The 26,282-nt window shown below is 47.8% G+C and overlaps 2 protein-coding genes and 1 long non-coding RNA gene across 7 annotated transcripts in view; 2 read left to right on the forward strand and 1 right to left on the reverse strand.

The window, feature by feature from the left end:
• Nucleotides 1-1,372: 1,372 nt before the first annotated feature.
• SMIM12 (small integral membrane protein 12) lies at nucleotides 1,373-25,368 on the reverse strand. 3 transcript variants are annotated; one of them, XM_081921219.1, is made up of 3 exons: nucleotides 25,152-25,368; nucleotides 18,717-18,826; nucleotides 1,373-2,381 (listed from the first exon to the last, which is right to left on the reverse strand). In XM_081921219.1, exons 1-3 carry the CDS (start codon nucleotides 25,343-25,345, stop codon nucleotides 2,086-2,088), a joined length of 600 nt encoding a protein of 199 aa, XP_081777345.1. In that variant the 5' UTR covers nucleotides 25,346-25,368; the 3' UTR covers nucleotides 1,373-2,085. The 3 variants fall into 3 exon arrangements, with proteins under 3 accessions (XP_081777345.1, XP_081777346.1, XP_081777347.1); XM_081921220.1 differs by lacking the exon at nucleotides 25,152-25,368 and adding an exon at nucleotides 20,457-20,534; XM_081921221.1 differs by lacking the exons at nucleotides 18,717-18,826; nucleotides 25,152-25,368 and adding an exon at nucleotides 4,949-5,069.
• LOC309375476 lies at nucleotides 5,241-8,849 on the forward strand. Its single transcript, XR_014170927.1, has 3 exons — nucleotides 5,241-5,471; nucleotides 6,273-6,336; nucleotides 8,450-8,849. It is a non-coding gene; the product is annotated as an uncharacterized lncRNA (long non-coding RNA).
• Nucleotides 25,249-26,282, forward strand: part of DLGAP3 (DLG associated protein 3) — a 178,801-nt gene continuing 177,767 nt past the window's right edge. For all 3 annotated transcript variants that reach the window (XM_081921190.1, XM_081921192.1, XM_081921191.1), the window contains exon 1: nucleotides 25,249-25,353. The gene's annotated coding sequence lies outside the window, so the exon portion shown is untranslated. The remainder of the gene's footprint in view (nucleotides 25,354-26,282) is intronic.

The following is a 26,282-nucleotide window of genomic DNA, read 5'->3' on the forward strand; positions in this document are numbered from 1 at the left end:
GAAAAGTTTTTTTGTGGGTTTTCCAAAGTACGGTTTATTTATAATTTAAGAAAGGTTGTGCAAGTGCCAACCAGAGAACCAGGCTTGTAAATATCCATTCAGTTCTGATTATAGATCAATACAGGACTGTGTGGGCCAGCAGGCTATGGAGTTTGCCATCCTTATTTGCACAGCTGCCACTACATCAAAGGAGAACTAGATGCACAAGTTCCTCCGTGTGTGAGGACAAACTCTGCAAGAGCCGAGCTGCTGGAGATCAAAGAATTAGAGCAGGCTTCCTCAAACTCGGCCCTCCAGATATTTTTGGCCTACAACTCCCATGATCCCTAGCTAGCAGGACCAGTGGTCAGGGATGGTGGGAAGTGTAGTCTCAAAACATCTGGAGGGCTGAGTTTGAGGGAGCCTGCATTAGAGGCTGCCTTCTACTTTGCTCTTCAGATCACTTATATGCCATGTGTGAACAAGTCTGCAGGGCTGTAGCTAAACTGTGTGGACCTCAGCAAACACTGAATCAGAGATCACCGAGAGCTCCTTGCAAACTGCTCTGAGCATTCTAGAAAGAAGGGAGACAAGCAGGCTAAAGAAAGTCATTCTTCATAAGGCGTCACATAGTTGGAATTCACTTGTACAAGAAGCAGCAATGGCCACCAACTTAGATGGCTTTAAAAGAGGACTGGGCACACCTGTGGAAGATGAGGCTATCAACGTCTACTGGAGACAGAATGCTTCTGAATACCAGTTGCTGGAAAACAAAGGAGGGGGGAGCATTGTTGCTTGTTGGCTTCCTAGGCAAGGGGCATCTGGAGAACAGGATGCTGCCTTAGATGGGCCACTGGCCTGATCCAGCAAGGCTCTCCTTGTGTTCTTAACACATAATTAAATCACATTTGTTAATTAAATTAATAATAAGTGGCATGAACACACAACAGCCCTCAGAACAACTCCACTCATCCACAAACTAATTAAAACACAATCAAGCTTCATGTGCATTATAACTTATGAATGCAGAACATAAAATATTGAGGCTAGGGCCCTACGCACGACAATGTGGAAGCAAGCGTCACTGAAGTAATGTTTGAGCAACGGACCAGTTTCTAAAGCCCAGTTGGATAACAGTTGCCTTGCTCCACTCCAGGGATGGAGCCTGTAGCCCTCCACATTTTACAAGCTATGTTGGCTGGGAGTGACCTAAAGGGCCACAGTTTCTCCACCTCCACACTATCCCTCTTCCCTTCCCATCCCTCCCACACAAGCCTAACATTGCTCTTTTTACTTTGACTCTGACCCTCCAGATGTAGTAGGACTGCAGCTAACAGCAACCTTCACCAACACGGCCAATGGTCAGCTACCTACAGGAAATGAAAAGGCCTGATATTTTCCAAACTATTTTTTATTATTTTTCATTTTCAACAGCAGGCCCATGTCCAAGAAGTCAGCAGACACACACACAAAAACACACCTCCCCAAATCCTGCACATGGAAATTGATCAGAAAAGGAGATGTATCTTTGCCCAAGTAGCAGCAGTGTGGAGAAGCTCAGTTGCCACGACATGTGGCAGTTACTGCTCCTCTAGCACCCAGAAGTCTTGAACAATATTTAAGGTCACTCATCCTAAACCAAGAATTGGGGCAAGGTGGTAGTGGTCTCCAAGGCCACCAAAGCAAGGAATCTCCCCTAATTGAGGGGGTGGTGGTACCATATTTCAGAGGTGTTCTTATAAAGTGAAATCCTGCCTTTGCCAGCATATGGCAAGAGAGAGGGGATCCTGCCTTGTCCTGGCTGAACCTTCGCCAAAGACTGCAGGGGTAGTTCCATCTCTTGGCCGATAACCTCCAAGGAGAATTGGTCATTCTGCTGCTAATGGCAAGAAGTGTAGAGTCACAAAGTCTGCCCTCCACCCCCAATGGGTCTCAGTGGCTTTAGCAATCCTCCAATGGAAGCAAAAGTAGGGTGAAGCTGGTGAGATTGGCGGAGAAGTCATTGGCTGGGTTTGGTGGGCTCAAAAAATGACAAAACCAGGAAACTAACAATCAAGACCGCGTGGAACCAATCAAAAGCCCCACCCGTCAAACAGGACAGCTCTGCTAGTTCTTCTCAGGACGGTTCCGGTTGAGCACAGCTTTGGGAGCAAATTCCAGCTTGTCCTTGAGGCTGACCACCTGGGTGAGGTCCTTTCCTGCACTCTCCTGAAGCTTGCGGTCTTCGCGCCTCTCCGAGATGCTCTTCTCATCCTCAGGTGGCTGAGGGGGTGGCTGGCCACGGATGAACCACTCAAGGTGGTAGCCCACCGCCCCAACCACAAAGGCCACAGGGAAGGTGACGTAAGGGGCGTAGGCCCGCACTGTTGCCCACAGAACCGGCCACATGGCTCCTGCGGGTCCTGCGGACGTGAAAGGAGAGCATGTGAGTTAAGCGTTCTTATCCAGTTCCTGTCTTCTGAGACGTAAAAGGAATGACAGCTTAAGCAATCTCTATGAATACTTTTTGGTGGTGCTCCTGGTGCTGGCTTTTAATAGCAGGGGCTGAGCAGCCATTTTCATAGATCAATGGGTATTTTTATGGTCAGAGCTGGATTCTGGAGGAGTAGTACAAACAAGGACAGCCTGATTGTTCTTTAAAAAAATTAACTCTACAAATGAACCTGCAACAAAAGGTTGCACTGTGGAGAGCTACACCTTCTTCCAGGATATTCTATCCCCCACTCCTTTACAGTTTTCCACCCTCAATGGTCAGCCAGCATTCCATGCCCACTGAGCATGTTCAGCCCTACTTGGGGGGGGGAGTTCCCCATGGTTTTCCCCCTCTATTTTTTTGTTCTTCTGAAAACTTTTGGGTCCCCCAAAGACAGCTTAGTCCCTCCCTCTTGCATGTGGATGGTGCCATTTGCCTGTATGGGTATCTGGCACTCAGATAATTGAGACTGATAATACAATTAAGCCTTTAAGATGCCACAAGACTCTCTTGTTGTTTTTACTGGATTGCTGTTTGAAGTGCTGTCACCCACCCTGGCCTCGCAGTTTGCAGAGAGCTGGAAATAAAAATGAATTTATTTATCTAGAGCAGAATTACCATCTCCAGCATAACCCATAATTCACAAACATACAGAAGCTGTTCAATGCATCTTCCTGCACTCCTTCTGGGCTGGTCTGAAGCATCTGGCTAGCCCCTGGCCAACCCCACCTCTTCTCAAGAAGGCTGTTCACACATTCAGATATGTTAATCCTCAAGTATTAATCAAACACACACACACACAAATTCACTTGATTAGATCTAATGGTAGCTTACACTGGTTCTTAACTCTGCCAGTTTAGGATTCCCCTAGAAGGCAGCAGCAACATTCCTACTGAACCAAAGAAATTTACTGTTTAGGAGTAAAATATTTACCACCAAAAATTTAAGCACTCTACAGTTTTGTGGGACAGAGTTGAATTGATTTCCACAAGTTTACATTAGAGTAGTGAACTCTGTTCTACTAAGGCTTATCAGGATTCTTCCCCTTAACTTGAGTCAAGGCTCACTGTTTCAGTAGAAGGCCTTTCCTTCCAAATAACTCCGGGGCCACATTCACACTATACATTTAAAGCACTATGATACACTTTAAACAGTCATGGCTCCCTGCAATGAATCATGGGAGCTGTAGTTTGAAGAGTGCTAAGAGTTGCCAGAAGACCCCCTATTCCCCTCAAAGACCTACAATTTCCAGAGCGGTTTAACAGTCAATCCCTCTTCAAAGGGAACTCTAGGAATTTCAGCTATGTGGGGGAAATGGGGGGGAGATTGAGATCTCCTAACAACTCCTTACAATTCCCAGAATTTTTTGGGTGAAGCCATAACTTTTTATATAAAAAGTGGCATCATAGCACTTTAAATGCACTTGTGGAATTATTTACTGAATTTATTATCTTGCCCTTCCTCCCCAAGGGAGGCACACAATACAAAAACAAGGCAAGGGGCATTTTAGAACAGTTAAAATATTCTATTAAAAAAAGCAGCTACAGTTAAAATCATTCTTCAACCCAACGATCTCTCAGGGTTGCCAGATTAAGGTGGCCAGACTTCTGGAGTGAGGGGTTTCCAGTCCCACCTCATCCACCCCAGGACTTCTGGGTGGGAAGCAGGGAGGAGGGGAACCCCAACCCTGCACGTTGTCCCTGCAGGGGAGGAGAAAGGACTTGGCAAGGTCAGCAGAGGAGCTTCTTGCTCACTTCCAAAGTGTTTCAGCGCCATCTGAATCCACCTCCCCTACACACACTCCCAGTGCCGGATTTCCATATAAGCTAAACAAGCTATAGCTTAGGACCCCACTCTCTTGGGGGCCCCAAAAAAATTAAAGGGGAAAAAACCTGGATGTACATTTCCAAAATATAAGATAAAAAGCAAATAAAATAAAACCTACATACAGCAACAGTGTTTTGTGTTGTGTAGGCTCCTATGATGTAAGTAATGGGCCCCGCCTGCTAGCCTGCTCCCTAAATTACTTTGATAACGTATTTTGTTATGTGCAAATGGCTTTAGATACCTATTAGGTCCCTAAATTACCACATAGCATATTCAACACAAAAAAACAGCAGCAATCTGTTGTTGACAAAGGACAGCTGGACATATAAAGGGCCCCATTACCTTCAGTAGCTTAGAGCCTCATCAAACCTAAATCCGGCCCTGCACACACCTCACCTCCGAGACACCCACCGACCCCACCGACTCGAGTCTCGCCAAACTCCTAAGGCCCAACTATTTCCCGTCGCTATTGGGCCACAGCGATGCCATGGGAGCGGCAGACAAAACCTCCTTGGGCTTCAGCACACTCAGGTCCCCCACCCTGCGCACCCCGGAACTAGGAGACACCTGGCCGGGGACCCTAAGCCTGGGTCCAACGCGAGTGCGCGCGGAGGGCGCCGGCTGCTTTCCCCTCCTGCTCCCGACGCCGCTCCCCGACCCCCGACTCACCTCCGCCGCCACCGAGCCAGGCCGCCCGCCCGCCCGCCCTGCTTGAACTTGATCCGGCGCGCCGCCGCCGTGCGCCCTGCCTGGCCACCGCCTCCTTCCCCGACCCTGGCGCTCGCTTCCTGCCGCAGCTCCATTGGCCGCCGCGCTTCTCCCGCCGGCGCTCATTGGCGGCCCTCGAGGAGGAGGAGGCCAGGCCGGCCGGAGAGGAAGCGGAGCCGAGCCCGAAACGGCCGCTGGAACCGGGGCTCCGCTGCGCGGAGCTGGCTGAGCTTCGGAACCTCTTCTCCGCGGCGCCGCTATTAAGTCATTTCCCTATCGCACAGCCTCGCAGTGCAAACGTACCACCACCTTAATGAATTGTTTCCATAATTCAGATGATATCCAATATTTCTAACGGGTCGTTTTAATGCAATCGGATACATGCCTGCTGAAAGATAAAATCCCACTGAGTTTCGTTTCGAAAGTGTTGGTTTTATCGGCATTTTATTATGAATATTTTAGATTTTATATAAACCGCCTGGAGGTTTGTTTGTTTAATTGAGTAATGTTTATGTCTTATTTGCTATAAAAAGGGGGGGAGAAAGTAGTGAAATGGATAAGGTTGTGAGTGAAGTCTATTGATCACAGGGTTTTCACCAATTACATCTGTATAAATTTGCAAATGAACTTCCATATTTATTTTGGTAGTGAGGCTGCAATTATTTACTCAGCTTTAAGCCCCATGGGAAACCTGGGGGACTTAATCTTGGGACGCGCGCATAGGATCGCAACATCAGAGTGAAATCCGATACGTGTCTATTCAGGAGTAAGCCCCGCTGAGTTTAGTGGGTCTGGCTCCTCGGTCAAATGTGTATCGGGTTGTGGAGCCTTCCTTATCGTAGTGATCGCCAGACTTTTCGGACTACCGTTACTATACGTAATGCCTATTGGGTTTGTTTACACGGCCTGATGGGAGTTGTAGTACAACAAAATCGGACTACAGGTCATGGAAGGCTTTTTACTAACCAATGTGCAGTTTGATTTCCCTGTTTATTTTAAGGAACGTTGCAAAGTAGAATGAATGTATCTATGAGACTGGTTGATGGTTAAATGTTTTGATCTAAAAGCGCTCCCTTTGCTAGGACAGCAGATGTTTTATTTTTGCATTTTAAAAAATGTTATTTCTTTTTCTTTTGTTTGTAAATTAGTGGATGGCAGACACCCTCTTATTTAAATCAAACACAACCTTAGACAGGTCCATTAACTATGGTTAATGGGCTAAGGCTGCCAAAGCCTGCAATCCTCTACGTCTCTATTCCAAAGCCTGACATTCTTATATTTACAGCTTTCATCCAGTGACAAAAAGGTTCTCCTCCCTCAACATTCTGTCTTCACAAGTACCCTGTGAGGTAGGTTCAGCTGCTGTGTACGCGCCATACATTTAAAACACATGGCTTCTTTAAAGGATCCTGGGAACTTTAGTTTTTTAAGGGTGCTAGGGCCAGTAGCTCTGTGAGGCGTAAACTTAAGTTTGCAGGATTCCTTGGGGGAAACCATGTGCATTAAATGTATTGGGGCTGTATTCAAGTAAATCATTGCACTAGCAGAAGCCAGTGCAATGGGATTTCCCTTCATGCTCCCCCACCCCCAGCCACCCTCAATTTGCTTGGGAGGGTTAGAAGAATCCCCAGGGGGGAGTGCGTTTTGTTGGGCAAGCTGTGTTGCATCAAGCCCACAGTATACTGTATATGTATCATCCAGCAGGGGCATCCCACAAGGCGAGGTGAAGCCATTTGCCTTGGGTAGCAGATCTGCCCCACCCGGCCCTGCTCTTGCGTCTCTGCCACAGTGCGGTTGCCCTCGCTGCTGGTGGCCCTGCCGTCCAGTGAGGTTAATGATTGAATGGGAATCTGGGTTTCCACTGCCCTGCTTTTGAACTCTAACCACCACACTAGCTTTTAATGGGGTTTCTTCTGAGCAGACAGGTATCAAATAGCTTTCGTTTGTCCTGCAACACTTCCTCTATGCTAACACCAGAGGGGCTGTGATACAACAAAAGCGGGATGAAAATAAACCAGAAAGTTGCAAAATTCAAGCCGGAACTTAATGGGATATGCACTGAAGCAGTGCAACTGCCCCCAAACATTTGCAGGTGCAAATAATACTGAAAGAGCAAACATGTGTGACCCCTCTGATAGCATCATGAGAACAAATCATTGTTAATGCACAATAAAAGGGACATAAGAACTTCTTGCAGGAACAAAGCCACTGGCCCATGTAGTCCAGCATCCTGTTCTCACAGTGACCCACCAGATGCCCCTGTGGGAAATGCACAAGCAAGACCTGAGCTCAAGCGCACTCTTGTGGTTCCCAGCAAGCTCAATGTTAAAACAAAAAGGGGGGTTCTGTGTGTGGCACTGGTAGGGTCCCCCACCTCTTTGTGTTATATTGTGCTCTCTTAAAATGGTCTTTCCGGATGCTCTTTGTGGGCGAATTTGGTTAGTGTGTGGTTTTGCGTGACTAGACTCCTGAGCCATATTTTATCAGCTGTTCCTGTTCAGGAGGCGCAAAGGGTTTACATCGTGACACATTAGTGCCACACCGTGTCAAAGCATTCAGACAACCTGTCACCTCAGAGTTCTTCCTGAGGAAGTATTATCACCTCAGTCAATGCCCTGGATAGCTGTCTGAAGCCCTGTCTACACAGGGGGCAGAATGAGCTGGAGGAATTCTTGATGGGGTGAACTATATATACTGCTCCACACAGTAAGTGGGGGTTGCTATTTGGAAATGCCTCTTCCCCACCTCCACCCCCCAAAAAAATGCAAGTAAAAAAAGCTAGCACCTCAGGGAAATAGGATCCAACCCAGCTATGTCCCTGGCACACTAATTTTCTACTTGCGGAGAGCTTTGAGTAGCATAGGGGTGCTGCAGGAACTTGAGGCCCTGGCAGCACCCCTGAAGTGGTGCAGTTTGTTCCATCCCCTTGGGACTCCACAGTCCCACCACTCCACTGCCCCACACTATTCTACTGCGTGTGCAGAAGAGGCTTTGGCCCCACACTCCTCGGCTGCTGCGCTCTGCTCAGCAGGGCCAGGCGACGGATCAAACGTGTGGGAGGGCAGTGTGACAATCTGTCTCTTTCCCTGAGAGTCCCCAGCCTCCCATCCGAAAGCACCAGCTCGAAACAAAGCAAGCACTAATTAGCCAATTAGGGGCACAGAGGCAGGGAAATTGGGAGTGGGGGAGATCCCAAGGGGGCTTGCCTCCCTGACAGCCTTGTCAGCTCCTCCGCAGCAGCTTCCCCTGCAAGGGGGGGCACTTGTGGGCCCCCCCGCCCCTTCCTCCCCTGGGCAGCTGTACTCCATGTGACCCTTCTAGGAAAGGCGGTGCAGGGAGGGAGAAATCTCTGCTCTGGGGGCTCCAATTAATTGAATCTTGGAAAGAAAAAGAAAGGAAGAAACTATCAAGGAAACTTCCAAAGTCAAAGCTCACATCTTCCCTTTAACTGTCTTTCTGCAGCTGCAGTCCAGCTACGAAATCACAAGAACAGAAGAGGCTGCCTAATACTGCGTCAGATCTTGCATTCTAGCTCTGAAGTGTCCACACTGACTGGCAGTGGCTCTCCAGGGTTTCAGGCAGGGAGTCTCTCCCAGCCCTACCTAGAGATGCCAGGGATTGGACCTAGGATCTTCTGCATGCAAGGCAGAGGCTCTGCCTCTTGGTTAAGGCCCTTTCTCTATGGCCATTGGTCCACTTGGCTCGTCATGGTCTACATCAGAGGCAGCGAACCACCCCATTCATTTCATTTTATGTTCTCTACTAATACATCACAGTTTGACACCTGCAGGTTCACAAATACTTGTCAGGCTGTTTGGGGAAGTCTCACGTTTTTGTTTAAATTTCCAGTCTTCTGTCTTTGTATTTAAAAAGGTAAAGGGACCCCTGACCATTCGGTCTGGTGGTGACCGACTCTGGGGTTGCGCCGCTCATCTCGCTTTATTGGCCGAGGGAGCCGGCGTACAGCTTCCGGGTCATGTGGCCAGCATGACTAAGCTGTAAAGGTAAAGGTAAAGGTACCCCTGCCCGTACGGGCCAGTCTTGACAGACTCTGGGGTTGTGCGCCCATCTCACTTAAGAGGCCAGGGGCCAGCGCTGTCCGGAGACACTTCCGGGTCACGTGGCCAGCGTGACATCGCTGCTCTGGTGAGCCAGAGCTGCACACGGAAACACCGTTTACCTTCCCGCTGGTAAGCGGTCCCTATTTATCTACTTGCACCCGGAGGTGCTTTCGAACTGCTAGGTTGGCAGGCGCTGGGACCGAGCAGCGGGAGCGCACCCCGCCATGGGGATTCGAACCGCCGACCTTTCGATCAGCAAGTCCTAGGCACTGAGGCTTTAACCCACAGCGCCACCTGTGTCCCATATGACTAAGCTACCACCCCCTTAATTTGAGTAGCCTTGTTTTGCTTACTAACTGTTTGGCACGCTCAGCCACTCTAGTTTGCTGTTAGAGAAGGGACAGTTTACAAGGAGCCTGTTTATTTCAATGGCTTCAGCAAGCCGCTTGTCTTTAAGAAACATTCAAAGTGGCTAACTCAACAGAAATGAATAAAATACAGTCATACCTTGGGTTACAGACGCTTCAGGTTGCTTTTTTTCGGGTTACGGACCCACCGAAACCCAGAAGTACCGGAACAGGCTACTTCCGGGATTTCGGTGGTCGCGCATGCACAGAAGCACTAAATCATGCTTTGCGCAGAAGCGCCGAATCGCAACCCGTGCGTGCGCAGACACGCCACTGTGGTTTGCGAACGTGCATCCCGCACGGATCACGTTCGCAACCCGAGTGTCCACTGTACAGAAATAAATAGCAGCAGCAATGGAATAAGAAGACAGGAGCCTATCAAAAACCATAATGACAATCAGCAGCTAAAAGCCTGCTAGGAAAACACGAGTCTTGAGTGCCTTTCTTTGCTAGGTAGGTTGGAAATAGATGAGTAGAACATAAAGGAATGTAAATTGACAGCAGGTTCTGCAAAGAGATCAGCAGCACTCCAGCCTAATATTGCCTCCAAGGTTTAGGAAGGGCTATAGCTCACTGTAGACCACAGCATCTGCTCTGCATGCCACTTAGCCTAGACAGTCCTGATCTAGATAGGAAGAGCTGAGCCCAATGGTAGGGCACACACTCAGCATGCAGAAAGATCCCCAGGTTTGAACCCCAGCATCTCCATTCCCTGTTGGAAAACCTTGAGATGCATTGCCATCAAGTACTGAGTTGCTGTTGTAGTTGCTTAATGAATCACCTTTTACATATGTCTGAAGTCAATTTGCAAACATGCCATTAAAAAGGGCAATAGATTGTTTTTTGGGGGGAAATTCACACCTAAGTCAGAAACCTTTTCATCCAGCTGGAAAAGCTTGTTGAAACAAACATGTCTTTGGTTGTTTCCAGAGAGTGAGTGCCTATGGTGTATCTCAGCAGGGTCGCTGTTGCACAGAACGGGGCAGCCACACTGAAAACTGTGGAGTGGGCTTCTAATATTTTGGGGACTTTAAGCAAACCATGCTTAAAGTCCCAAAGATCATGGTCACCTCTACGTTGCAGTCTCTCAAGTAATCTAGTTCTGAGCTACATAGGACCTGCATATGTTAGTACCCAAACCTTGAACTTGGTTAGATGCACCAATGATCTAACTCTGTATACGGCAGCTTCCTGTGTTCCCATAAAACAAATACCATATTCTTTTAGCAATTAGTCCATAGATATACATCCTTCTTTCCCCACTCCAACAGCAAATTGTGTTAGACTTGCCAAAATGACACCCCTAAAAGCAAATAAAGCAGGACTGGAGAGCCTGTAATCCTACAGATGTTTGTGGACTACACATCCCATCATCCCTGGGCATACTGGCTATGGATAATGGGAGCTGGAGTCCAACAGTATCAGGAGAAGCACAGGTTCCCCACGGCTGAAACAAAGCAACCCCAGAGGAGTAGTACCACAAGTAGAAGACCAGACAATCCCCAAAATCTGAGGTGCTGGTGAAGTTTGCTAAACTCAGGCCTGGTAATGAAGTTTCTGGGCATTGCTCCAGCCCCATGAACAGGGTATTGGTGTTGTTTGGCATTGGCGTTGGTAAAGTATCTGGAAGGGCACAAGAAGCGGGCTGCATTTGACCTGCCAGATCACAAACTGAACAGGCTTCATGAATGGGATTATGAGCTGCTGCTGACAATCTCCGGGATCGAATGATCTCACCAGTTCTTAAGTTAATATCTAAGGGGTTAATATTTAAATCCTCTCCCAAGGGATCAACACCCAACATGTGATCCATTCACTCTTTCATAATATGAAGGGAACATTCAAACTTGGAGCAGATTGGCATCGCTGCTTTGACTGTGCATGAATTTTTCAAAGCCCCAAATTAAATTTTCATTCTAATTTATGTAGTTGTGATAAAGGAGGGCTTGGATGGAAGCAACGGATGATCTAGTTATCTCTCTGTATATCTCCGGTCGGTCCCCCACTTAGTAACAACTGACTCCTCCTTAGTTACCGTATCTGCTCCATTTGCACAGAGACTGGAGAGAGCCTGAAAGGGTGGGTGGGTGTTGGAGGTGAGAGAGACAGAGAGAGACCTAGCAGCACATAAACCTGAAGCCAAGAAGGCATTTTGCACATGTTCAGAAGCTGTGAGCCCTGCATCTTATACTAAGGAGTCCATTGTTTCCACTATCCCATTTTCTTACTCGTTTTATTAATATGGAGACGAAGAGAAAAGAAAAATTAGGAAATTGGAAGGAGAAAGAAAAATATAAGAAAAGTATTCATCATCATCAAATAATGCTAATCACCATCAGTTCATATTGCAAGTACTGTGGCCATCACAATGTGAATCTTAAATTAAACATACGAGTTTAATCAGCACTTCAGATGTCCAAATAGATGTCCATGTGAGATTGACACCTATATGAAAGCCCTTTGAGCGTAGCTAGGACAGTGAGGTCCTCAAACCATTGCATAATAGATCGTGGCAGTGCTATTTTTCTAGAAAAAGAGGTACCGGAACTCACCATGAACGTCTCCCTTCTTCTCTTATCATGGCAATGGCGCCCACCTGACAAGTTCCAGGCTCAAAGTATAAGTCTTTTAGCCACTATAAAAGCCCATAGATCCACTTAAAAAACACCAGCACATGTTGGCTCTAGGCAGCCATCATCTCATCTTGTGGAAATGAATTACAGAAAGATGCATTTGGTTTTGTCAGCCCTGAACCCACAGTGTCAAGTGAAAGATACCTTGGATGCTGCCTTATAGCATTAGTCCATCTAGCTCAGTATTGTTGACCAGCAGTGGATCCCCAGGATTTGAGACAAGGATCTCACTCAGTCCCTGCATTTTCTGGAGGGTGAGAGCCCTTCCATCCACTGACAAGATGGGATGTAGTGCAGGAAGTTCCCTTTTCTCCTGGGATTAAGCCCAATTCCACCTTCCCTCCCCCTCCTTTTTTTAATGCAGGAACCTTGTACAACTCTTAATAACATGGCACTGGAAATGGAAGGAAACTGTTCCTGTCTTTCAGGCTTCATTTTATCGCTAACGGCAAGTCACAGAATGGTACACAGCAATGCTTTATGTTGTCTTGTTTGCAAGAGAGAGTGATGCTGGCTTTTGGTAGGCATGTGTGCCTTCATACTCATGTCAGCTATCCATGATTTTTGGACTATATCCAGGGACTGCCTAGGGCTGATGGGAATTCTGGTCCAAACTTTCTGGCTGAAGAGGGGCTCGAACCCTGGTCTCCCAGGTCCTAGCCCAACACTCTAGCCACTACACCACACGGGGTCAGCATGCTCCTTGCTTTGTCATACGACACTTGACCTGAGAAGATCGGCAGGTGGCAAACTCTTAGGAAAATAGTTAGAGGGGAGAATTTCAATTAAATTTGTGTTTCAGGGCAAACCTAGCTAGATTTGCATTTTCCAAAACAATACAGAACCGAAACAGAGCCACCTTTAGAATTTGGCACTTATCGGCATTTTGTAACAAAATTCTGCAGCCAAGCAGTGTGTCCAAACATTAAAATACTGGGGTAAAATATTATTGAAAATAACATACAAAAATGCATTGTTTCAGGCAAAATTGCATTGCAGATTATGTACTGTTACACTCTCTGCCCAATCTCTGTTGAGCGATGAGAGATTCCAGGGGTCTTGGTGTCCTTTGGAATGAGGCATGACTGAGCCTAGTGTCTTTATGAAATATGGTTTATTTACCTATATTTACACCTGAGTTTTATGGAGAGAGAGTTCGCGGCAGTTGCATCCCAAGAGGAGGTTGTTCTTCCCAGCAGTGCAGCAATGGATCTAGAAGCATCCTAAATGCCACCCCCCTGTATCTCTGGCTGCTGCCCTTCAGTCCCACATGGTGTTCTGCCCAACTCCCCCTTCTTCCCAGCAGCCCCTGCAGAAAGCAACTCCTCCCCTTCCGCTTCCAACATCAAGCCCATCCTCCCCCGTCACCCTGACAGCCTCTGTTTCTCTGTTTCTCACTGCAAAGGGCATTTTCTCTTTCCTGTTGCTTACATCATGCCAGTGGTTAACCTACCTCAAAAAGCCACTGGGCAGAGGGTCTGATGTTTTGCAGATGGCTTACCATTATCAAACAAACCAGGTCATTACCAGCCTTTTGTTTCTTCAGCACCCACCCACAGCAAGCCGTTGCCCTGAATTTATGAGTTTGCTTGAATTTTTACCATTCAGTGAAAGTAGAGATTATTAAAAGAATCATAACAATATATTAGGCAAAATTGCATACAGATGGGTGCTTATTAAGAGAAATGTGAGCTAAAATGCTGGTTAATTCTTTCATGAAGACTTTTTTGATGTAGAACTGAACTTAAGATGGAAAAATGAGAAACAGAGATAAACAGAAACTGAAAATGTCCCCATCTCTAGTCACAGGTGGTGTTTGTTCCACATAGCTAAAGCAAATTCTATTTCTGTTCCCCCACAGGCCAAATACGATGCATTTAGTGCAGAGTCCAGGAGAAAAAACAAACATAATTTGGGAGCTCACAGCTTTGCCGGCTGTGGCTAATGGGAGCCGTGCTCCAAAACATAGAGGGCACCAGATTGGCAAAGGCTGATGTGGTTCTGTAGGTAGGAGGGATTTGCCATGCTGTGTCAGACATGACACACCTAGCTCAGAGTTTTGTTATCTGACAGTGGCCCAAAGCATCCTGGGAAATGTTGGTAGAACAATCAGATACAATACAGGGTAGGGACTCCTTATTGGCAGGGCCACCATTTTTTAAACCTTGGGGAATGAGAGGCAAGGATTTGTTTATCATATTGATATCCCACCTTCCTTCCATCATGTAACGGCAATGGTATAGAACAGGGGTAGCCAATATGGGGGTTCCCTCCAGATGTTTTCACCTACAGTTCTCACCTGCCCCAGCCAGCATAGTCAGCAGGCAGGAATTGGGGGCATTGCAGTCCACAACATCTGGAGGGCACCATGTTGGCTGTTCCTCCACTATCCTGGTGTCCTCTGGAGGTTTGGCTGATGGGTGCTGCAGCCCAAAACATCTGGAGGGCACTAAGCTGGCATAGAGCTGCTAAAGTGATCTGACCCAGATTTGCTGGGCTTCCCTCAGGATATTCCACCATGGTCTTCCAGTATATCAGAAACCTTCATCGGGATTGCATCATAGAGAGGTGAACAAAGAACCCTAGATTGGCTAGGCTGAATAATGATGGGCTGAGTAGCTCTTTTTTTCTTTTCTTTTTTTGCATTCCCTTTCTTTAGTAGTGCACAGTCAGGGCTTAAGGAGTTGATTACCTCTTTGCACTCTGGGCCAGCGATCACTGTAATTATTATTATTAGCAAATTATATGGCATATTGAAAAGGGAGGCAGGCGCTGTCGAAAGGAATAAACGGGGAATAATTGAACAGCAAGTCTCGCACATGCCTGGAAAGAATTTTACTTCTTCTGCTCTCTAGGAGTGACAGCTAGAAGTTTAAGGGCAGGGGGCCCTTTGCCCTGCTCCTTGCTCTATTGGGGTATCTGTCTCTCTCTCCAGTGCCAGCTTTTGGGCAATGTGGGCACCCGCAGAGGGTGCTGAGCTAAGGGGGGTCAAAATTGAAAAGAGAAGATCCATAATTGAGACTATCCATTTGTGAGCGCCAAATTTTGGCCTTGCACAAGGTGCCATATTTAATTGCCAAAGTCCACACCTGATGAACTCTCTTTCAGTTAGTTACTTTATTCTGCAGGAATTCAAAAGCCAGTTTGAGGAAGCAAATTGGGCTTCTGGAAGGCTTCTGCAATATTTGCATGGTGGCGGCTGGTGAAGGGGCCCCATTCACTCTCTCATCGTAAATGGCTTTATGCATAAATGGCTTCATGGCTATATGTGCCCGTTTCCCATATGTCCAGTTGCACCGCCTGCCTTTTATGACATCTGCCTTGCACAGAACTGGGGCTCACTGCAAGTGGGTGGTGACTTGCCGGTACCTGGCATGCAGAACAGTGAATCAAGCAACCTTGCAGAATCAAACAGCAAGCAGATAATGTCTCCAGGGATCTTTGCAGTCCATGAAAAATATTCCGCAGTTCGTTCTTATGTATATATTCACATTTCCGTTGAGTCTGCTCACGTATCATGGGGGGGGCGGCTGCCAAACGGAACTCACAAGCAGATAAATAAAAATTGGTTTAGATTATAAGCAGCATGCCCAGGGAGATATTTGCCATTTCCGTTTTATACCTTCCCATAGTTTGGGAATTGGTTATATCTAGTTTAAGGCAGCACTCTTGGTACGTTTGCTTTGATGGACTATGCTCTGCAAATCTCTTGAAAGCAGCTGAACCTGTGTGTGACTTGGCAAGCATGTTTGGTGGGCATGAAAATGGAGTTTCTTGACTTTCCCCCACCCAACTCTTTCTCTCACACACACACAAAGACACTCAAAGGAAGAATGGAAAGGCCTGTGTCCATTGGTGCAAATAATGGGAAAGTGAGTGTGATGCACTAGGATCACAGCTCAGTTGCAGTTCAGTCCCAAGATTTGGTAAGAAATGAGGAGGGAGAAGAGAGAGACCTGGAAAGCAGGTAACCAGTTATATTGGACATTCAATACAAGGTGCTATAATAGCGTTGTGTACACAGCTCAAGGAAATCAGCCATGAGTGCTCACTGGAAGGACAGATCCTGAAGCTGAGGCTCCAATACTTTGGCCACCTCATGAGAAGAGAAGACCCCGCTGGAATAGACCCTGATGTTGGGAAAGATGGAGGGCACAAGGAGAAAGGGACGACAGAGGACAAGATGGTTGGACAGTGTTCTCGAAGCTACAAACATGAGTCTGACCAAACTGCGGGAGGCAGCAGAAGACAGGAGTGCTTGGCGTGCTCTGGTCCATGGGGTCACGAAGAGTCGGACACGACTAAACGACTAAACAACAACAACACAGCTCAATGGCACGGCACTTGCTATGCATGCAGAAGGTCTCTGGCTCCGCTCCTGTCATCTCCAATTAAAAGGATCCAATAGCAAGTGACATTCTGCTCGAGAGCCTGGATATTCACTGCCAGTCAGAGTAGACAGCACTGGGCTAAATCAAGGGTGGGAATACTGTTGTACTCTGGCTGTCATTGGACTGCAGCTCCCATCAGGTCAGTCAACATGACCAATTATTAATTAATTAAATTTGTATACCGCTGTTCATCCGAAGTTCACAGCATCAAAATAAAAATAAACCACAGAGAACATAATAGAAACAAGAATAAAAACAAAGCAAACCAACAACCCCCCCTCCAATAAATACGTTTTAAAGGGCATAGACTGTTAATCAGCCCAAGGGCTGGTTGAAGAGGAACATTTTCGCCTGGTGCCTAAAGATGTATAATGGAGGTGCCAATGAGGAAATGCACTATGCACATAATCGGAGGTACTCTTGTTGTTCTTATGATTTCATCTGTTTCAAAGGTGAAACACAGCCCTGAAAACAGATTTTGGTATTTATATAGGTGACCACTGAAGTTCCAAACACTTATGAATGACAATAGCTACATAAAAGAACCAACTCCATTCATTGAGAAGGAAAGCAGAGTGTTATTGCCACCACTAGAAGGCACTCTGGCCCAACAGGCCCATTCAAATCTTTCAGCGGTACAGAACAGAGAGCGGGTTAATTTCCATTGACTAACCTGGCGCATCTAATATGAAGCCATCGCTTTGAAATACAAAGGGAGGTGAGATTCCTTGAATGTCATGTCCTGCTCATTAGAGCCAACAGCCAAATTTTGCCTAAAGCGAAATTCTAAAGCAGATACAGATATTCTTGCTTGGATGAAACATCCAAAAAGCCAAAAGGATTTCAGTAACATCGTTAAAGGTGGGGTTTAGTCTGTACATCCATAAAACGCTCCCAAGTTTCACTTAGCCCCCTGCTAAACAACAGGGAGGTTCAAGGAAAATAAAAAGTTTGGACTAGTGACATTTCTCTGGATTGGTTTTTTTAAAAAATGGGGGAGGGCATTCCTCATAGCCACCTTGCTAACCCCTTCTTAACACATTTGTGCAAAAATGGGTCACCTCCAGACTGTCACTATTTTGGGGTGGGAGGATTCAATCACATACCATTTGGGTTTGCAAAATTGAAGTAGATTAAATGGCTCTGGCATAACAAATCCTTTTTTTTAAAAAAAAAGAAGCAGGTGGACTTTTCTCAGTTAGGAAAGTAATGGAGAAGTGCATCCGAAAGTGTGGGACAACAATTGACAGATAGGAAAATGAATAACCTCCATGTGCACAAACCCAAATGATAATAACTCAATAAAGACCAGATATGCCCATTGGGACTGGAAGGACAGAAGGCAGAGAGACCAATAGTAGGCAGAGCTAATGTGAGGGACAGTCATCTAATTCTATCCATCCTCTGCCCTCATGAGTTGTACGTAGCAACCCGGAGACCAAGCAGGAGGAAGCTGGCCTGCAGCAGAACTCTCTTGACTGGTTGTTGTAATTAACAAGGCAGGTTGGTGTGGATTGGCTGAGGGCAGGCTGAGGTTGGTGGGGCAGTGCCCCAATTGCCCTAATGGGCCAGCCTCCACGGGTTAAACCTTCCCGCATGCTTTGTGCAAGCATATCAGGATGAATGCTCAATGAGGAGTCCATCAGTTGAAAGTACCAACCCCTCTCATACTGCATGTGCCATAGGACACAGGCAGCTGCAGAGCCCAGATTCAAATCCACACTCGGTTATCAAACTCTTTCCCCAAGTTGCTCTCAGCCTAACATTCCTCAAAATTCCCCACAGGGTTGCTGGTGGAATGAGCCACAGGCCCTGTGCTGAGCAAGTGGGAAGACAGGAAAGGTGAAAATTAATTAATTTATCTATTGATTGTGAATAAATTTAAACAGGAATTGACTTGACATAGGAAGCTGCCTCCTATAGAATCAGGCCATTGGTGCATCTAGCTTTTGTATATACTGTCTGGCAGCAGCTCTCTAGCTGTTTATTTCATACAGTTTATTTCATAAAATAAATTTAAGCTGCTGCACATGGAAGTTCCATCTTGCTAGTATAACCAATAACAGTATAACATGAACAGTTCCAAATAATGTCATGTAACCTTCCTGCCCGTTGGATTGTGGTGGTAAATTAACTGAAATGCACTTCTGAATGCAAGCTTCCCTTAATAAGGGGGCGGCTTTGGTTTCACCATGTAAGGACATGGACAAAGGGAAAATCTGTGGAGATTTACTTACCCATCATGTGCTTGGTCAGGATAGGGGTGTTAGGTGCACCTAAAAGTTGGCTATCTCTGCATGGCAAAGTGATCAAGTGATGGGCTCTCTGAAACCATCCAGACTTCGTCCTACAGATGTGATGCAACAGGGTCAAGCAAACATAAGTTTTCAACATCCCTGAATGAATAAAACCATTAGGTCTCTCCTTCTAGATCAGAACAGCTAAGGCTGCTGTTTTCAACTGAGTTACGTCTTCCAATCTTTAAAGAGATCTGAGGAAGGCAAGTGTTCCACAGGTGCAGTTCTCCATGGGCTTTTGCCAGGGTGTAAAAATACAGACATCTGGACTGGTTGAAATACACAAGGTCAGCTCTGGGTTGGAAGGGGTGTTCTCATATAGGCTCCTCATATACCAGCGAGCTACAGTGGCAGGCTGCCAAATAACTTTCCCACAATGCCCAGGAGTGCTTGATGTAATGACTTTCGCACTCTGGCATCATGGGAGATTTAAATGGTTGCCCAACACTGTTCCATCCAAGTAAGTTCATGGCTGATTGCCCAGAGCAGGTATCAGTGAGGAATGGCCCTGGTGGAGCATGAGGACACAGGCAGTTGCCTGGTGTTGACACCAGACCTGGGAATATGGCAGCTTTAAGAGCAGTGAAAGCCAAGGATGCCTCAGGCCCCCTAATTCTGAGGCCTGTACCTCAGAAGCAGGGCCAGCCCTCCCATGAGGCAAGGTGAGATGGCTGCCTCAAATGGCAGGATCAACCAGGGAAGCAGATCCCAATGCCAATCTTTCTTCCCTCAGCTTGTTCCTAATGTAGATCTTCCCTCACTTCTTCTCCCCTGACACCATTTTGGGGTCTGCCTCATGTGCCAAAATGTCTTGGGAGGCCCTGCTCAGAATGGACGGATGAACAGGAGTGAGGGCAGAAAGCCGGTTCTGGATCTGCCCAGTTCTAGATTCAGACATTGTTAAGAATTTAAGAACATATGAAGAGATTTGCCCAAATCACAAGGAGAACATCAGAAGAACCTGTGGCCCATCTAGTCCAGCCTCCTGTTCTCATGGTGAATGAGATGCCCTTAATAGGAAGCCCCAAAACAGGAACTGAGCACAGCAGCACAGGCCCCACTTGTGATTCTAAGTACTAGCATTCAGAGACATACAGCCTCCACCAATGGAGGTAGAGAAGAGCTATCCTGGCTCATAGCCATACATAGCCTTCTCCTTCATGAATCTGTCTAATCCTCTTTTAGAGCCATCCAAGTTGGTGACCATCACAGCCTCCTGTGGGAGCAAGTCCCACAGTTTGTGGGCTGTGTGAAGAACGACTTTCTTTTGTCTGCCCTGAATCTTCCGACATTCAGCTGCATTGCTAGTGGAGATGGAGAAAATATTTCGTCTATCTACTTTCTCCACCTCTTACATAATTTTATGAACTTCTATCATGTTGCCTCCTCTCTCTGAAACTAACGCCTTTTCTCTAAACTATAAAAGTCCCAAATGCTGCAACCTTTCCTCATAAGGGAGTTTTCCATCCCCTTGAACATTTCAGTTGCCCCTTTCCAATTTTACAATATCCTTATTTAGTTGGTCTCCAACTCCCAACAGCCCCAGCCACCAGGACCAATGCTCAGAGATTATGGGTGTGGCAGTTCAGCCACCCTCTGGTGGACCCATACGAGTGTCATTAAGAGGTGGTCAGTTTTCAGGAAGGAGGTTCTGGGTCCTCCCTCTGTCCTTCTGCTCACCTCAACCCACCGCATGCTACCCATTCTCAGCTATGTGTTGCTGCAGGGTCCTATCGCCTGGCAACCACGGGTTGCCTTGCTCAGCCACTTCCATGTTGAGATGATGTTGCTAGGCAACCACCATTTGTTTTATTTATGAGTGTTTAAAATAATAATAATAACAATAATAATTCTAGTCTGCTTCTCTTCCACAAGGAAGAGAACAGATGACAGTGTAGAAATGTCAAAACAAACTAAAAGAAACAACAGAAGAAAATGGTACAGTGGCCTTTCCCAGGTCATGCTAGCTAAAGCTGATGGGAGTTGTAGTGCAAAACATCTGGAGAGAACCTTGTTGGGGAAAGCTGGTCTCGAAAAACATCAGCAGTTAGAACAGAAAGTGTAGTCAATAAGGCCCAGGAGGAAGGTAGCATCCTCATTGGTACAGCTTCCTCCAGAGGCCTCTTTAATGTCCAGGGTGCTTAAAAGAATGCCTCACCCGCTGCATACCCAACCAATTACTGTATTCTGCAGGAGAGGGAAGGGCCTGCAGATACCGTCCTATCAGGAGGTCCGTTCTACATTATGTCAGAATGGGGCCTTTAGTGTGGTGGCACTTGTCCTTTGGAACACCCTCCCCGTTGCTTATCAGACAGAGCAGGTGCCTTCTCCGTGGTCTTTTCGATGCCTGCCAAAGACATTCCTCTTTCAACAAGCCTCCTAAGATATTTATCCCAGTTGTTGCCTGTCTTGGAATCAATTTGATTTATGTATGTCCTGTTGTTTTAAATCGTTTTGAAATCTGTATTTCTCTCGTTTTTATATCTGCAACTGATTTTCCACGTTGTGGCATTGTAAAACACTTGGGGATGCCTGACACGAAGGGATTCATAAATGAAATAAAGAGGAGGACGTGGCCATGTGTTCATTTTGCACAGGTACGCATATAAAGATGGGGTGAGGATAGAGACCTCTGTAGAAAACATTCCTGAGCTTGGGTGGCAGAGCTCTTTGTGCTTTGAGCTGATCCAGCAGGATTCCGTGGTCAAAAGCCACACACACACTGTGCCTTTTCTCCAGATAAAGGTCTAGAAAACAGGTATCATTCAAGAGTGCTTGAGTTGCATTGCCACCAACTTTAAGGTTGTAAGCACAGGAGCATGGCCTTTGTTTTGTGTGCAGATGATCCCTGGCCTCTCCAGGCAGAACCAGAGACAATCTCTTCCCGAACCCCTGGAGAGATGCTACCAGGCAGTGTACTGAACTAGCTGGGCCAATAGTCTGTTCCAATATAGGGCAGCTTCCTGTGTTATTATCAACTTCCTCCCCAAAACAGGTATTAGCAAATGGGCAATAGTTGCCAAAAACCATCAGATCCTGGTCAGGTTTCTTTAGGAGTGGGCCGCATCACCGCCTCCTGGCTGGCCTGCTAGCACTCAGTTGCCAACCACCTGGCTTTCCTTTCCTTGGCCCTTGTTTCTTGCCTACCTGCCTGCCTCACCCTTCTTTGGCACCAGAGCAGCTTAGCCAATGGCAGGCAGAGACCCTTTAGCCGGTCCCATTCCTCTGTGACAGAGCAGCTCAATCAGTTGCTGCTACATAGAAGCTTCAACAAAATCCTTTAGCTCAGGGGTGGGGAGCCTTTTTCAGGTGGTGGGCCACAATCCCTCAAGGACAGTGTTCCAGGAGCCAGTAGTGGATGGGGCCAGAGGCAAAAGTGGAAGGAACAATAGGTGTGGCTCTCACTTTGTACAGTAAGCCACACAAAAGACAGAGGTCGACTTCCTTCCACTGCGATCACACCTCTGACCTGGGTAGGGCAGGGTGCTTATAAGCAAGCCAGCAAGCAAGCAAACAAGCAGAACATGGGATGTAATCTGAATAAGGGGCCTGCTTCTTGTGCTGCAATCTCCTGAACCAAAGCCAAATGAATTTGGAGCATCCGTAGGGTTTAGCATAAATGCCACAGATATTGCCAGGTGCTTGCAGCTAAAGCAAAGGTGAAGAACAACAGGCTCAGCCAGTCAGAGTAGACCCACTGGACTCTCTCTGGGTCACATCCCACCCCAGCCTCCTTGAGTGCTTTTGCCTGGCTGGAAAGTTGAGCTGCAACAATGTCTCTTGCTTGCCTGGATGGAGGCTGGGGAGATTTGTATGTGAAGATGTTCAAACCAATCTCCAGGGCTGGCCCTCCTGTTAGGCAATGTGAGGCATCAGCCTTAGGCTGACTTTGGGTGTCTTGAAAGGACAGCAGGTGGTTTTGTTATTAGGTTTGCTATTATTGCACTTTTCATCACCAGGAAGGAAGACAAGGTACTTGCTGGATGTTCTGCCTCAGATGCCTAAAGTACCTGGCTGGCCTTGGCTGCTAAGTACCTTGACCTGGGACAGACAGAGAGCCTGGCTCACTGCTTCAGGCAGCAAAATGTCTTGAGTCAACTCTGCAAACCTCTGTCTTTTCTGTGGCTTACTGTACAAAGTGAGAGCCACACCTGTTGTTCCTCCCACTTTTGCCTCTGGCCCAGTCCACCACTGGCTCCTGGAATGCTGTACTTGAGGGAGAAGGCAGGCCCAGAAGAGAAGGCAGTTCCTGCCACCCAGTTCTTCCCAGAGAGAGCTGACTTGATAGCAGCTACAATTTTAGAGTGGAGTCCACGCATCCAAAACAGATACTTGGGCTCACACTAAGATAAGTCCTGTGCCCAGAGCATATTCACTCACCTTTCAGTTCTAGAATGAAGTAAAGCCCGGCACCAGCAACTGGCAACGTTGTGATCGCTCCGCCTGGGGCCCTGTTCCAAGCCACTGGGTTGAAGACTTGCCATTTAAAAACTCCCCACAATTCCACATGTGCAGCTTCACTCCAGGGGTTTGTAGGAAACAAATGCTTGCTGCTCCTGGGGCCCCTTGGAGGAATGACACCATTTGTGCCTTTGCCACAACCAAAGCCAGGGGATCAAAGGGGAGGAAATGTTTTGTTTTGATTGCAGCGCATGATTTATGCTTGCTGGTTGTTTCTTTGATTTGAATGCATCTGTGAATTCGAGATTTGTTTTGTCTGGTGCCTTTTGGAGTTATTTTTATTTATTGCTGTTGGAAATCTGTGCAGCACATGCTACTTAAGCCCTTTGCTCCTATCAACCTCAGGCCCCTCCATACCCTTTAATCTGGGCCTGGGAACCTGGAAACCGCCTTGCACGGAGTCATTGGTTCATCTGGCTCAGTACGGTCAACACTGGCTGGCAGCAGCTGCCCTGAGTTTCAGGAATGGGTCCTTCCCAGGCCTCCTGCAGCTGCCCAAAATGGAACCCTGGGCCCTTCTGCATGCATAGCAGGCGCTCTAACACCGAGCCGTGGCTGGAAGCTCATCTTTTAAGGAACATTGAAGACTGCCTTATGCCACTGGCATTGTCTGCACTGGCTGGCAGCAGCTTTCCAGGGTTTAAGGCAGAGAGCCTTGCACACTCCTACCAGAAGATGCTGAGGGCCCTTCTGAGGCCCAAGCAGGTGCTCTGCTACAGAGCTCAGGAGCTCCCCCTGGCGGAAGTGGCTGGAGCCTTTACCCCGCCAGAATCCACTCTCACTTGGCTGAGCTGCGTGTTGGAAGGCCTCCTTCTGAACTGCCCCCACGGCCACCACACCCCACAGTCCCGAGGGAAAGTCCTCCCCGCTTTGCCAACCCCCAATGGCCAGGCCCTTCCTGGGCGAGACCCGCGGTGCCTTCCCCCTTCCCTTCCTCCTCGTGAGCTTTGATCATCCTCTTTTTCCAAGCACGTCTCTTCCTTCCACCACCCCGTCCCGAAAAGGCTCTCCCTCTTCCACCACCACCACCACCCCGCCCCGTCCTCCCATCCTGCTGCTTCTGTAGCTGTGTAACAAAGCAGAAAAACAGCAGGCAATTTGTTCCGAGTGCCTAAAAATAAGCAGCGCATCCTCGCTTCTTGAATGCAAATCTCTTCTTTCCCCCCCCCTCCACTCCCCCCCTCCCTGCAACATCTCTTGCTCCTGGGCAGGGCTGTTGGAAGGGATGTTCTTACATCGGATCTTTTTTTAAAAAGAAAAGAAAAAGATTTTATTTTTTGCTCACACTCTTGTGAGCCATAACGGCTCCGGATTCCCATTGCAGAGAAGATAAAACAGAGCCCAGGAGAGCTCCGAAAGCGGAGAGGAGGGGGGGGGGTTGAGGCGATGGAGAGAGGGCGGGGAGGGGGCTGCAGGTTCCACGAAGCTCGTGTCGAGATGCACGGCTGGCATTATTAACACGCCAGGCCGGGCCAGTGTGTGTGTGTGTGTGTGTTTGTGTGTTCGTTCGTGTTCGCGTTCACGCGCGTGTGCGTGTGAGTTGCCAGCGATAAAAGGCCGGGATCGTGGCCTTCCGTCAAGGAGAAGTCGTGTGGAGTCTACCTGCCAATCAAAAAGAGAAACCCCCTCCTCCCCCGCTCTGCCCAGTTCCTGGGAAATCCACCTCCGCATCTTCGTGTTGTCCCCTCCCACTCCCACTCAACCGCCCCCCCCTCTCATTTTCTCTGTGGTTCAGTAAGTAAAGGAACCTCAAGCCTCATCTTCTTACTATTAACCTATAGATCTGCAGTGCAGGGCTGGAGAGGCAGAGAGACAGAGAGCATCTTTGAAGGAAGCATCCACGCCTTCTCCTCTTCTCCAAATCGCCCCCCTCCCCGCCCGGCTTTCTTCCCTAAAACACCTTCCTTCCCATACCTCAGTCCATCGAAGACCAACTTGGATCCTGCCGGCTGGGGTGCTCGTGTGAGTGTGTGGAAGGGCCGCTTCTTCTCAGAAGGACAGACGATATTCACGGAGCAGGGTTTTTTCCACCCCCTGTCCCCCTTAAAAAAACCAAAAAAGACAGGAGGATGTAGCAGCGGTACCCTGACCAGGAGCCTGGATCCCATCAGGCGAGGTAAGGAGATTTTCCACCCCCCCTTGTCCTTTTTTGATCCTTTCTCGTGCCAGTGGCTCCGAGACGGTGGGGAGAATGGCTTTGTGTCCAGGCAGGAAGGAGGCTCCCCCCCACCCCGCGCACCCTCCCAGGTGGAGGAGGAATGGGACTTGGAGCTGTGGATGCTTTGATCAACAGTTAGTGCCAGGCACCTTGCGCATCTGGCGTCAGTGACGGGCACCCACTGCGCCCAAGGTGCGAAGGGGGAGCCACCCAGGGAGGGGAGTGGAGAGAAAGAGGGGGTGTGCTTCCTCAGTCCCACATTCTCCACACGTTGCACTACGGATCTCGGTGGCGCCTTGCACTCCTGCCATGTGGCGGTGGCTGAGCATCCGCTGCCACCACCCCAGCTGCATTCTCACATTACAGGGAGTCGGGAGGGGGGGTTGCCCCTCTTGCCAATAGATGCTCAGCTTAACCTCACAGGGTTATAAAAGCGGGGAGGCAAGAGCCTTTGCGGGTCTCTCAAAGGCATCCCAATTCTCCCTATCATGAAAAGAATTGAGGTGGAAAGAGATTGTCAAGCAAAAGCCAGCAGACCCTCTTCTCTCCTCTCCCTGGTGCTGAATGCTCTAAGCTTTCTCTCGTGTCTGCCAAGAGACTAGTCCTCAGTGAGATTCAGGGCTGTTGCTTTTGTTTAATGGGTCTCGCCATGTGTGATTTTCTCGAGAGCGAAAAAATACCCTCACAAAGAGGTCACGGGCTGTGAAATGGTTGCATGATGTGGGGGGAACGGCCAAGCCTCTCCGTTAGATGTGAAAATATATGAAGTCGGAAGGATGAGCTGCGCTGGGAAACATGTGGCCCAGCCATCCTGCATGCATTTACTTTTGTGGGTCTGCTTTCTTTGCCAGGTGAAACAGAGATCACTCAGCTGGGTTTGGAAATTA

This window comes from Podarcis melisellensis (genome assembly GCF_964234715.1).
Source record: "Podarcis melisellensis genome assembly, chromosome: 8".
NCBI classification, from domain to species: domain Eukaryota; kingdom Metazoa; phylum Chordata; class Lepidosauria; order Squamata; family Lacertidae; genus Podarcis; species Podarcis melisellensis.

Excerpts from the sequence above, each read along its gene's own strand:
- SMIM12 (XM_081921219.1), bottom strand. The coding sequence starts at position 25,345 with ATGGGATCCAGGCTCCTGGTCAGGGTACCGCTGCTACATCCTCCTGTC. Across the intron at positions 18,827-25,151 it reads TTGGTCTTCGATGGACTGAG|GACGAAGTCTGGATGGTTTC; the intron begins GTATGGGAAGGA and ends TCACATCTGTAG. Across the intron at positions 2,382-18,716 it reads CCTGACCAAGCACATGATGG|GACCCGCAGGAGCCATGTGG; the intron begins GTAAGTAAATCT and ends TCACGTCCGCAG.